The sequence below is a fragment of the Schistocerca cancellata genome, chromosome 11 (genome assembly GCF_023864275.1).
Source record: "Schistocerca cancellata isolate TAMUIC-IGC-003103 chromosome 11, iqSchCanc2.1, whole genome shotgun sequence".
Taxonomy (NCBI): Eukaryota; Metazoa; Arthropoda; class Insecta; order Orthoptera; family Acrididae; genus Schistocerca; species Schistocerca cancellata.
Genome location: NC_064636.1, coordinates 55,022,919 through 55,036,842, shown reverse-complemented (window position 1 = coordinate 55,036,842; position 13,924 = coordinate 55,022,919). Strand labels below are relative to the sequence as shown.

General features: G+C 40.7%; 1 protein-coding gene across 1 annotated transcript in view; it reads left to right on the top strand.

The window, feature by feature from the left end:
- The window catches only part of LOC126108534 (ankyrin-3-like), a 73,438-nt gene extending 61,477 nt beyond the window's left edge, over positions 1-11,961 (top strand). Inside the window, exons 2-4 of the mRNA XM_049913819.1 lie at positions 4,071-4,644; positions 9,788-9,934; positions 11,410-11,961. Coding sequence (XP_049769776.1) covers positions 4,082-4,644; positions 9,788-9,934; positions 11,410-11,896 — 1,197 coding nt within the window. The 5' untranslated portion in view covers positions 4,071-4,081 and the 3' untranslated portion in view covers positions 11,897-11,961. The remainder of the gene's footprint in view (positions 1-4,070; positions 4,645-9,787; positions 9,935-11,409) is intronic.
- Positions 11,962-13,924: the final 1,963 nt, after the last annotated feature.

The window sequence follows — 13,924 nt, the reverse complement described above, 5'->3', positions numbered from 1 at the left end:
GCCAAACACGCATATGACCATCATTGGCACCAAGGCAGAAGCGACTCTCATCGCTGAAGACGACACGTCTCCATTCGTCCCTCCATTCACGCCTGTCGCGACACCACTGGAGGCGGGCTGCACGATGTTGGGGCGTGAGCGGAAGACGGCCTAACGGTGTGCGGGACCGTAGCCCAGCTTCATGGAGACGGTTACGAATGGTCCTCGCCGATACCCCAGGAGCAACAGTGTCCCTAATTTGTTGGGAAGTGGCGGTGCGGTCCCCTACGGCACTGCGTAGGATCCTATGGTCTTGGCGTGCATCCGTGCGCCGCTGCGGTCCGGTCCCAGGTCGACGGGCACGTCCACCTTCCGCTGACCACTGGCGACAACATCGATGTACTGTGGAGACCTCACGCCCCACGTGTTGAGCAATTCGGCGGTACGTCCACCCGGCCTCCCGCATGCCCACTATACGCCCTCGCTCAAAGTCCGTCAACTGCACATACGGTTCACGTCCACGCTGTCGCGGCATGCTACCAGTGTTAAAGACTGCGATGGAGCTCCGTAAGCCACGGCAAACTGGCTGACATTGACGGCGGCGGTGCACAAATGCTGCGCAGCTAGCGCCATTCGACGGCCAACACCGCGGTTCCTGGTGTGTCCGCTGTGCCGTGCGTGTGATCATTGCTTGTACAGCCCTCTCGCAGTGTCCGGAGCAAGTATGGTGGGTCTGACACACCGGTGTCAATGTGTTCTTTTTTCCATTTCCAGGAGTGTATGTCGCACTGGGATAGATATTGCAGTTCCACTCTAATAGAGGAGGCAACGTCACTTCAAGTACAATCGCCTACACATGGAGAGACTCAAGGAAATGTTTCTTCCATTATGGGCTCGTTGGTCCGTATTATGCCTCACAAATCAGTTGGACCTGTGATTTAACAAAGCACTAAAGTCGTGTCACTTACATGTCCATCCAATCTGTGTTTCGCTGCAAGTTCTCTGACACAGAATCCGATATAAGTTTCTTCCTCTACCATTTCTCCTTCCTACAGTGTATATTACCCATCTGGAAACATAGTCTGAAAAACATAAAATGAATGAACAAATACTTATTTAAAACTAACATTTATTTTCCTGTGGTTGTTTTCAACACTTTTCATCACAGCAGTAGCTTGAGGCAGATTCATAAGTTGGATGAAGTGGATGAGTCACATTATTTGAGTAGTTATCATTTTACGTTTCTAAAGAGACCCCTCAATGAATCATTTTGCATTTGGGAAATTTTTTGGGTGGTCAGTGGTAGAGGTTTGTGGCGAGTGCATAAATTTTGTCGCAGCCTTGTAAATTAGTGGTTGTTTGATAGTTAATTTATTCCACAGGAAAAATATATTTAAGAGTGAAGGGATATAACAATAATAATTCCACCCTTAACAGGAGAGATCCGTATGTTAACAAAGAAAGCAAAAACATAAGTATTTCCTCAGTGAACTGTGTAGAATACGTTATAAATACAGGTACTAACATTAAAGTAAACATTTTTTAAAGACTTCTGGAGGAACCCTGGTGATGCAGCGAGTAATACCAAGAAGTAATTCTAAGATTACAGCAAACTTTTATCATGGTTCATTGCTATATTTTAGTTTGGGACTTTCTTCTAAATCACTGATGAGTTGGAAATGAACAAGCATGTGCCAATTTAAAACAACCGTTGCTGACTGCCCAGAACAGTTAGTAGTGAGTCATACCAGTACGATGTAGGAATATCGGTTCCTTGGTAACTTACCCAGAGGGAATGCTGATGTTGTGACTCTTTGTAACAACAGTGTGAGGAGAGCAGCTACCTTGTTTTTGAAACTAAATAATCACAAAAATGTAGGACTGATTTCCCCTCACGCTGTGTCATCTGTAATTAAGAATTTCTTGAGCCAGAATTAGGTCTTTTAATGGGGCAGGATCATCAACAAAAATATCCTCTTGTCAGTATCATCTCGAATACTTTGGTAATGTGAGATCAGTTCCAAAACGACAGCTCATACACTATGTGATCAAAAGTATCCGGACACCTGGCTGAAAATGACTTACAAGTTCGTGGCACCCTCCATCGGTAATGCTCGAATTCATTATGTTGTTGGCGCACCCTTAGCCTTGATGACAGCTTCCACTCTCGCAGGCATACATTCAATGAGGTGCTGGAAGGTTTTTTGGGGAATGGCAGCCTGTTCTTCACAGGGTGCTGCACTGAGGAGAGGTATCGATGTCGATCGGTGAGGCCTGGCACGAAGTCGGCGTTCAAAAACATCCAAATGGTGTTTTATAGGATTCAGGTCAGGACTCTGAGCAGGCCAGTCCATTACAGGCATGTTGTTGTCGTTTAACCACTCCGCCACAGGCCGTGCATTATGAACAAGTGCTCGATCGTGGTGAAAGATGCAGTCGCCATCTCCAAATTGCTCTTCAACAATGGAAAGCAAGAAGTGGCTTAAAACATCAATGTAGGCCTGTTCTGCGATAGTGCTACGCAAAACAACAAGGGGTGCAAGCCCCCTCTATGAAAAACACGACCACACCATAACACCACTGCCTCCAAATTTTACTGTTGGCACTACACATGATGACGGACGATGTTCACTGGACATTCATCATACCCATCGGATAACCACATTGTGTATCGTGATTCGTCACTAGACACAACGTTTTACCACTGTTCAGTCGTCCAATGTTTATGCTCCTTGCACCAAGCAAGGCGTTGTTTGGCATTTACTGGCGTGATGTGTGACTTATGAGCAGCCACTCGACCATACAATCCAAGTTTTCACACATCCCGCCCATCTGTCACAGTACTTGCAGTTGATCCTGATGCATTTCAGAATTCCTGTGTGATGGTCTGGATACATGTCTGCCTATTACACATTATGACCCTCTTCAACTGTTGGAGGTATCTGTAAGTCAAGAGACGAGGTCGGCCTGTACGCTTTTGTGCTGTACGTGTCCCTTCACGTTTCCACTTCAACATCACATCAGAAACAGTGGACCTATGGATGTTTATGAATGTGTAAATCTCGCGTACATACGTATGACACAAGTGACACCCAATCACCTGACCACTTTCGAAGCCTGTGAGTTCCGCAGAGCACCTTGCTCTGCTCCCTAACGATCTCTAATGACTACTGGGGTCGCTGATATGGAGTACCTGGCAGTAGGTGGCAGCACAATGCACCTAATATGAAAAACGTATGTTTTGGGGGGTGTCTGGATACTTTTGATCACATAGTGTAGGTTAGTTGAATGGATGGAATTTTGTCTATTCCTGCATCAACATTTTGTCCTGTGCATGGCTGGGTGTTGTCCTGTTGGAAAGTGTTGAGTGTCAAGAAGGAGCTGCCACAGGACTGTGGGAGTTTCCCTTACAAAAAAAAATGGTTTAAATGGCTCTGAGCACTATGGGACTCATCATCTTAGGTCATAAGTCCCCTAGAACTTAGAACTACTTAAACCTAACTAACCTAGGGACATCACACACACCCATGCCTGCGACCGTAGCAGTCCTGCGGTTCCAGACTGCAGCGCCAGAACAGCTAGACCACCACGGCCGGCTTTCCCTTAGGAGCAGCTGATATATTAGTTCTACTGCATGGCAGTGTAAAGCCGGTAAGAGCAGAGTAATGCAGTTGCAGTTGGAAAACATCACTGTTTTTCTAAGTACATGGAAAGATTATAAGTGTAAGTAGTTCAGCAAAGCATCTGTGTAGTTGTTTCAGGTCTCATTTATACTGCACGAGAACTCCATTTTGAAACACTTCATCATTAAGTGATGCTGCATTGTAGACTCAAATTAAATAAAAGGGATCTCCACTCCATCTTTCGATACGTTGTCCAAAATAAGAACGTTAAAGCAATAAGGATAATATTGATACTTTGTTGTTGAAGATTTGCAGCTATTCACTAGTGGCATCTGTGTGGTAGAGGAAGGATATAATTGGGTTTAATTGATTTTTGATGGACAACATTTACCAGGTCTGCCTTTGCCTTGTGAAGTGCTGAGGATGCTGTGTTAGAGCAATGAGCTGATCAGTGATACCATGTTTCAGGACCAACGACCATGGCAACTGGTATCAAAGTCGAGGACTCGGTGACTGTGAACCTGGCCGCTCTCCTTGACGGAGGAGATGGCAATATGGTGACACTGCTGGCGGGCGATACGCGACTGGCAGCACACAGGGAGGTCCTGGCTGCCAGGAGCCCAGTGTTTGCCGCCATGCTCCAGCACGACACGCTGGAGGCCAGCAGCGGCGAGATCTCCATCACAGACGTGGAGGGCCCAGTGCTGAGCCTCCTGCTGGCCTACATGTACACTCTTCAGGCCCCACAGGTGCCCAGCATGGCCGCCCAGCTGTTGGCAGCCGCAGACAGGTACGGCTTGTTGGCCCTGAAGGGTGAGTGTGAGAAGCAGCTGGTCGCTCAGTTGGCCGTGGAGACCGCAGCGGCAACAGCGGTGCTCGCCGTGAGGCATTCGTGCCGAAACCTCACGTCAGCGGCGGTCGCCTTCATAAAGGCCAACTTAGGTGTGATGGCAACGCGGGGCTGGGCAGACGCAATGCGTAACGAGCCTCAAGAGTTGATTGAAGTGAGTCGACTGCTGGCTGAGCCATCAGAAGAAACCAAGTAAGCGTGAGGCAGGCTACGTGTCTGTTTTTCACAGTGCGCTACAAGTGTGTGTGTGTGTGTGTGTGTGCGTGTGTGTGTGTGTGTGTGTGTGTGTGTGTGTGTGTGTGTTTTCAAGCCTAGAGTGTTTTGTAAATTTGTGGTAAGATCTTATGGGACGAAACTGCTTAGGTCATCGGTCCCTAGGCTTACACACTACTTAATCTCACTTAAACTAACTTATACGCTATGGACAACACACACACCCATGCCCGAGATAGGACTCGAACCTCCGACAGGGAGAGCCACACGCACTGTGGCAAGATGTCTCATTAGACCGTGCGGCTACCCCGCACTGCAGTGTTTTCTGCCGAGTTTAACAGAAGTTTTAATGTGATAGGAAAGCTAGAAAATCATAACTGGGAAATGCAAGGGCTCAATCTAGATATAATGGGCGTCATTGAACTGAAATGGAAAGAAAAAGATGAATATAGGGTAATGTCAACAGCAGCAGAAAGTGTTATAATAAGAGTAGAGTTCATCGTGAGTATGGAAATAGGGCAGAGAATGTGCTACCGTGAATGGTTCAGTGATAGGGTAGTTCTCACCAAATTCAAAAGCAAATGAATGATTACAACCATAGTTCAGGTATACATGCTGATGTTGCAAGAAGACAATGGAGCAACAGGAAAAGTATATGAGAATATTGACTGGAATATTTAGTATGCAAATGAAGATGAAAATCTAATTTGCATGACGTATTGGAGTGCAGTTGTAGGGGAAGGAACAGAATAAAGGGTTGTGGGAGAATATGGGCTTGGTAGTAAGAGTAAGAGAGGAGGAACACTAATTGAGTTATAGAATGAATTTCAGCTAGTAATAGCCAGTACTCTGTTCAAGAATCACAAGAGGAGGAGGAATACTGTGAAAAGAACTAAAGACACATGATGATATCAAGCTGAGTACATCACAGTCAGACAGAGAAATTCTGACATTTGGTATTTATGGACCATACATTTTATCATATTCAGTGGAATAGGACTTGGCATATGTTGATACAAAAGAAATTACATAATAGTGTCTGTATACATACCATACAGACAATTAAATACATAAACAGAAAGACATCATACAGATACAGATAGAAATCATACAGATAGCCATAAATCAAACAAATTATAAGTTTACATTAAATCCAGTGGCACATGGCTATATTTAACTTAATTTATGGATGTTCTCGAATACAAAAAATTCATGTACTGATCACCACTGTAAAAGCTTCCACATATAAGTATAATGTGGAGCTTTGATATATTTTTAATTCTTAAGGGAAAGGCACTAAAAATTTTTGGTATGATATATTGCACTTTTACGATTCTGGACTTTCTTATGTACTTCTTTATGAAAGATAGTTTTGTTTCTAGTTTCATAGTTATGGTAATTATTTTTCAAAGCAAACATCTGGGATTTTAAAATGCTTATGCTTTCATAGGTATATATAGATGGAGAGTCACACCTTTCTGTTATCTGAATATATCCCTAGATTCCCAAGGTGCAACCACTTTATAATTCTTCTTGTTCATTTTTGAACAGTATAGGCTATTTTTCTAGATTTGAAGTACCCAAAAATAAGACACCATATCGCAGTAGACTATCCATGAATGCATAATCAGGACTCATCACTGTTTCTCCACTGCAGGAATTTTTGAGCATTCTAAATATGTAACAGTATTTACTTAATTTTTTTATTGAGCCATTCTTTATGTTCATAACATTCAAGATGCTCGTCTAACCAAATTCCCAAAAATTTAGTATTTGAAGTTTGTAGTGTTTTCTGTTTGCCTAACTTCACTATTATATTAGGGATTACTTTATTTGACTTATGCCTGAAACTCATCCTTAACGTTTTCTTCTCATTAACAAATAGGCTATTATTTTTAAACCATTTAACTACTTCTTCAGTTGTGATTCCTATTTTTTGTGTAAGTCAGTCACATTCTGAGTGTTAACAAAGAGATTATTATTGTCAGTACACGGTATAGCATCAACTTGTGTTAAACAACTTGGTAAGTAATTTATTAATATCAAGAACAGTAGGCATCCCAACACCAATCCTTGTGGTACTTGAGTAGATTCCTTGTATCCAGAAAAGTAGGAATTGCCTTCATGAACTATTTATACCTTTTGATATCTATCAGATAAGTATTATTTTAACCACATATGAGCAGAGCCACAGACTCCATAGCAGTATATTTTGTCAAGCAATGTTTTATGATCAATACTGTCAAATACCTTAGATAAAACGATAAACAATCCACAGTTCACTTCACCGCAATCAATGGAATTTAGAAAAAGTTTTAGGAAATTATATGTAGTAGTTTCAGTTAATCTAATTTATTCTAAAACTACCTGTTCCTTGGCAAATATTCCACTTTTGTTCAAAAAAGCTTAGAGTCTTTTGTACATTATTCTTTCAAAATTTTTTGAGAAACAAGAATATTTGATAAAGATCTGCAGGATAAGTTTTTATATAATGATTTTGTTATTGATTCCTTAAGTTCTCTAGAGAATGTACCAGTGCTGAAAGAAACATTAATTATGTCAACAGTAAGAGGAACAATATATTTGCTGTCTTTAATTACTTTCTCTGGAATGTCATCTGCACCACAGGAATTTTTTTTATTTTTATTAAGAATATCAGCCAACTACACTGCTCTTTAAATGGTTTTTATTTTATAAATCATTCACAATGAGCCCATTTCGGCATACTGCCATCATCACGTGGCCTGTAAATGCATAACTAAGCGATAATCTTAATAAAATGACATGTAAGTATGATCAGAAAAAGTTATAATGCATCGTTAGGTGTTTTCACCTTACATGTAATATTGTTGCTCCCATGTCCTGCCTTTTTTAGATTTATTAGTTTCTCCTTAGATGTACACTGGAGACAAATATTTGACTTTAGCCAGTTTTTGTGTGTGCTATTTCTTTTCTTGACAGCTTGGATGACAATGGATCAGCAATATTACATGTTTGCATAGTTACCATTATAAATAAGTGATGTGCGGAAATTCGGTTGTTTCTTATTATTTTATAGGTATTTTTGTAACCATGCTTTTGTCTGGAATGAATTTAAATTGTATTTGAGATATTTGTAATATTTTTAATTTCTTATAATAATTTGTTATTGTCTCTGAATTATGATGTTTCCATGGTGTTATGACCCTTTGTATACTCTTCACGCTTTTATTGCTGTTACTATGGATATGTGTTATTTAGTGTTTCTGACCTATTACTTTACCTGTTTTCTTAATTTATAATGTGAATAAAGTTTTCTATGTACTTTTTGTGATTTAGGTCGTGTTTTTCATTCAGTAAATTTGTAGTGTTGGTGTATGCATGTGAATATATCTTTATTTCCTCGAGGAAATAGTCATATTGACAGTGTTTTTATGAAAACTGAAAGTAGATAATATGTTGCTCTTTTTGTCAGTAGGCTATTGTTTTTCCATAAGGCGTTTGATTTTTCCTTAGAAAATAGTTTACTGTTAATTTCGCGTTGGATCCATAACATTACTCTATATTGTCTGATGTGAGGTACCAGCATTAGTTCTGCTGAAATCTTGATGTTGTAGGCCAGGATGAGTTTCTTCTTCAGACAAACATTATTGGATTTCACACTTTCTGTGAGTTTTACTATTTTTATTGGTATCCATTTGAGAAAGTTCCCCATATTGGTGTATGACATTAAAGTCCATAACTTTTGTTCAACTTAATTGAACATTTCAATTAATATTTGAAAAAGCCTTCTTTTCAAGAAATCCTACTAGTGAGATATTATATGTAGCCCTAATGATTATAATTTCACCTGTTTTACTCAGAAGTAAATTTTGGAAATGCTTCCACTAATTTTAATAGGGTACTTCTTGTGATTCCTCACCGTTGCATTCTTCATTTGCTCACGCTTCACATACTATTCCATGGCAACTGTCCATCTGCTTGTCATAATGTCAATAATAAGTTCTAATTCACATTTGTTTCATGGCTGTAGAAAGTTAGATGTTGTTTGTGTAATAAGTTGGTACCTACACTTACTACATTATGTTTCCATCTTCTTCTTCTCCTCTCTCTTTCTCTCTCTCTAGTGAATATCATTCAGCTTCAAGAAGTTAGGTTCCAAATCTCCTCACAGGCCGAAGTCACAGCCAGCTGACTTTAACTACTTCCTGGTTCCTAAATCTTTACAGAAATGTGCTTTGTCCATTGCATTATGAAGCTTCTTTGTCGTTATTTTCGTTTACATTGGCTGCTTCACTCACCAGGAACTATTCCATTCCAAATCTGATAAATATGATTAAACTGACTACACCAATAAAATCAAATTTTTAAGTTTGTTGCACTGTCAACCTATGATCTGATGGAAGATTTTACAGCATTTATATAGTTTCATTTTACTGATCTTTCCCACTCATTCATTCAGCATTCGAATTGCAATCCTGTTAAATGAAAGTGCTCGTTTTCCCTTGCATATCAACTCTGTTTATTGGACAACATTTAAATATCCATGATAATATTACCTATGTCAGTTAAATTACCTATAGGCTTAGCTCCATTCTCTCATGAATTGTCATGTTTCTGCACTGCTATCTTCTCTGTATAACCTTCCCTTCTAAGTTCAAAACCTTCTGTTCTCCTGTTCATTGTCTGCTATTCTTATAGCCCAGTCCCTGACACATGAACAACAAATGCATTGCAGACTGTCTGATGATCACAGTGGCACATTTAAGTACCTTTAAAGGCTTCAGACAACCTGATTAATGCCCTTCTAATTTGTGTGATTATTGCTATAATGTACTCTGACGTCTGCATCAGTATTTCCCCTGTCAGTCCAGCAGTATTGTTTTCCTTTGTATTTACCTTTAGTTTGTGTCTCCTTTTGGACAATTTGTTGTTTTACATGCCAAGAGAAAACTATAGGGAATGCAGGAGAAGTGGCATAGAAAATGATTAATTTACCGGTAAGTCATTCCTGTTAACCTACACTTATTCTTGTTGTCAGGCGCCTGCCCTATCATCTTTCTCAGTAATCCCTTAGCTGTGCTGAGTGTGGTAAGCATCCCATATGTGAATCTGATTGTCCACACAGTGTGTCTCTGTGCAGGGTGCCGACCACTGCAGAGGGCGGGCCCACCCCCGGGACTCACAATCAGCCCCACAGCAACCACGGCCAGACTCCTGTCACAGCTACACTACCGACGCCTCCCCGCCACGGTTCTCAGTTTGATAATGCTGCCATCTCTCACATGCGGTGCGTTGCGTATCTACATATATAGAATATCCACAATCATAGCAACATTTATTGGTGCACTAAACAAGTGTTACAGTAAAAAAACCGAATTTTCCTTTTTATGAAACTTTTGTAATTTTTTGTTAAAGCAGATGTGGGAGTTCCCATGAAAACTATTTCTTTTTTTATAGTTTTTGAGTGTGTATAATAGTGTAGGATTATGTGCTATGTGTGAGATGATGTGCTGGTGTGCATGTTTGTTTTGGTGGCTGCACCTTTTTGTGGATGTTCGTGTGTGCATGCATGCACCACACATGCATAGTGTCTGTGAAAGGGTATTGCAGAGTGTCATTGTTACAGTTGCTATATTGCGAGCAACTGATTCTGATTTCATGTGAGGCAGTAATAATCTCTGTTTGGTGACAGTGTGCCATAGAATTTACAAATAACTGGACTGTAAATTATGCTGCCACCTCAGAAAATTAACTGCGCTAACCAGAGATGTGATTAGTTTCTTGTGTTACTACACATAAAATGCCAGTAGTACCTGTCTTAAGTGTACATTTCAGTGGAGGTCATCTGGTTAACAGTAGCACCCTGGGGCAGAGGAACTCACTGTCTGGAATGAATTATGATAAAATGTGAGAACTGAATTACTTATGACGTGGAATATAGCAATTTTTACTGTTAATTAGTTAAACCCTCCCAAATAACCATGGACCTTGCCGTTGGTGGGGAGGCTTGCATGTAGACTGGCAATGTAGACTGGCAATGGTAAGGAAAGCGTTTCTGAAGAAGAGAAATTTGTTAACATCGAGTATAGATTTAAGTGTGAGGAAGTCGTTTCTGAAAGTATTTGTATGGAGCGTAACCATGTATGGAAGTGAAATATGGACGATAACTGGTTTGGACAAGAAGAGAATAGAAGCTTTCGAAATGTGGTGCTACAGAAGAATGCTGAAAATCAGATGGGTAGATCATATAACTAATGAGAAGGTATTGAACAGGATTGGGGAGAAGAGGAGTTTGTGGCACAACTTGACTAGAAGAAGGGATCGGTTGGTAGGACATGTTCTGAGGCATCAAGGGATCACCAATTTAGTATTGGAGGGCAGTGTGGAGGGTAAAAATCGTAGAGGGAGACCAAGAGATGAATACACTAAACAGATTCAAAAGGATGTAGGTTGCAGTAGGTACTGGGAGATGAAGAAGCTTGCACAGGATAGAGTAGCATGGAGAGCTGCATCAAACCAGTCTCAGGACTGAAGACCACAACAACAACAACAATTAGTTGAAGACTTTGAGGAGAAGATGCTGCTAGACTTCTGTACTTTATACACCGATTATTCTGTATAACAGAACAGAGATTTCTAGATATGTAATTTCTCAGTGCACAGCTGCATGTTCATAACTGCTCAGTTTCACATGTATGAAAGTTTACTTCATTTAGTTTGTGTGATTATAGTTAAGTGTAAGAATCTCAATGTGTTGTGCAGGGGCCTTTCTGAAGAAGAGAAGGGCAGGAGGCTGATCCAGGCAGCCGAGCAGGGGTCAGTGGAGAAGCTTCGACTGCTGCTCAAGGCAGGTGCAGACGTGGGGGCAGTGGAGGAGGGCAACAGGACAGCCCTCCACTGTGCAGCAGAACGTGGCCACATGGAGGCAGTGAGGTGCTTGATCGATGGTGGGGCGGAGGTTGATGCCAGGACCAAATGGCAGCACACGCCACTACACTTGGCTGCCATATGTGACCACACAGATGTGGTGAGGCTGCTGGTGGCTTCCCGTGCTGACCTCAACACCAGTGACCGTGAAGGGATGACGCCTCTGCACTGGGCGGTAGACCACGGTAACTCGGAGGTGGTGGCTGCTCTTTTTGAGGCAGGGGCTGACACTGAGGCCAGGGATGAGCGTGGGGACACTGCCCTCGACTGTGCTACACGGGACAACCGACAGGAGCTGATACAGATACTATCACAAAGATAGCAGTCCGAAGAACATACGTGGCACAAAACAAAACTTTGCTATGCATCTTTTTGTTTTTGCAAATAAAGGATTCCAAATATTAACCTGTTGTTGTTGATTTATACCTGTCATTATGTGGTACATATAAATGCTCAGTAACACATCAACAAGCCTGACAATGGGACATATCTGTAAAAAAATGTAAGTAATGTTTCTTTGAGGAAACAGTCTAAAAAATATTTCTCTAGCAATCTTCACAAAGCTGAAAGACAATTGATGAATACTCCCTTTATTACACATAGACAACAGTTCTCTGTCTGAAATATGAGTTTGCTCCAGCTTATAAAATCTTGAGACGTGTCATGTGAATGTTGCTCAGTGACGTCTTCGACAACTCGCAATATGTCTATAGCTGAACACCTAATCATTTTCAAGGCACAAATGGGAAAAAAGCAACAGTTTTTGAAGATGCCTAATGCTGCATTCCTGTCAGTTGTTTGATGTTTCTACATCTTTACTCGGTAGGAGCACTTATGGTGATATCTTAAATTAGTGTAAATTGCGTCATACCCATAAAATTTCCATGTAAGGTCTATAACTGGAATTCAGCTTTGGTTCTGACCTTAGACCGATTTTATTTGTGTCTGCAATACAGATGATGCAAGAGAGTGAGTGTTTAATTACAGTGTGACACTGGTAGTAATATTTACACCACACGTGGGCCAACCACCTGCAATCATATTACCAGTTAATGTAGTGAAAATAATTCAGGAACCACCTCAAATCATTCTTTTGTCACACAGGTGTAATGCTGCTGTTACAAAACATACTAGCATTGGTCACGAAACATCAACCTTCACTCTCACAGTATAGAATGCTGCAGCAAATTTTCCCACTTTCCACACTGCCACAATATTCAGTGAATTAATTTTTCTCCCAGCCTTGTGGTATGTTGGAACAGAGTTTGCAGGTGCTGCCACAAAACCTACTGCATGGTAACTCAGGCCAGGCAGGCACTGCTGCTGACAGCACACTCACTGCCACAGGCGGCAGTCTGGGGAACTACAGCTCAGATGAACTGAACAATTGATAGGGGAATGTGCTAACCCAGTACAAAAGTAACCCACCCCCCAAAAAATCTGTGAATACAATTAGGAGAAAATACATGGTGGGCTGGGCCAATTCACACACAGTTTGACTTACATTACACATTTATTTTCCAAGAATATGACAAATCTGAATTTATATTTTTCTCACTCACACTGAATAGAGAATTTATTTTCGACACCATATATGTAAATATACTGTAACTTGCACAAATGACAACAAAGTAATTGTATTGAGAATTATTATTTCAATTTTCATGAAATGGTTGAAAATTTTGTTGAAATGTAGATTTAGTAAAACTTATGGTTCCAAAATCTTTTAGAATATAGCTGAATCTTGATATGATTCTGCATCTCAAATGTGGGCTCTAAATTAACCAATTTGAACAGATTCAAAGCATTGCCTGGGGTGAGGCTCAACGTGGTCCATCTCTTAACATGACAAGGCAGATTAACATTAGATGGAATCTGCCAAGGGACTCATGTTAATGTCACACAATAATCATGTTTAGTCTTACAGGAAGCAATCTACAATGTACTCACATGTAGTGACCTGCACATTAACGTCTTATCAAGCAAACCCACTTAAAATATTATGTATCAAACCTAACATACAGTGGCTCTGCTAAAACTACCACTGGGGCTTCCCTTTGTTTGCCAAATAACTCGCTCGAAGCCCACGAATGTCACCCAACAATCTGCTCATGATATAATTTGTTCAAGGGAGGCATATGTTGGTTACACGCAAATGGCATACTAGCAGTTCACTTAGAAGAAACAACACAATATTGTTCCAATGCATAATTCACTCTTTCAGCCTACTGATCACTTCTGAATTTATATTTTTCATGCTCATGATGCATTAAGAATTTTTTGCTAAAGCCCAAATTTATGTTGAGTACAATATCTGTAAAAAGACAATATCTTGAACTACTGGTTCAAA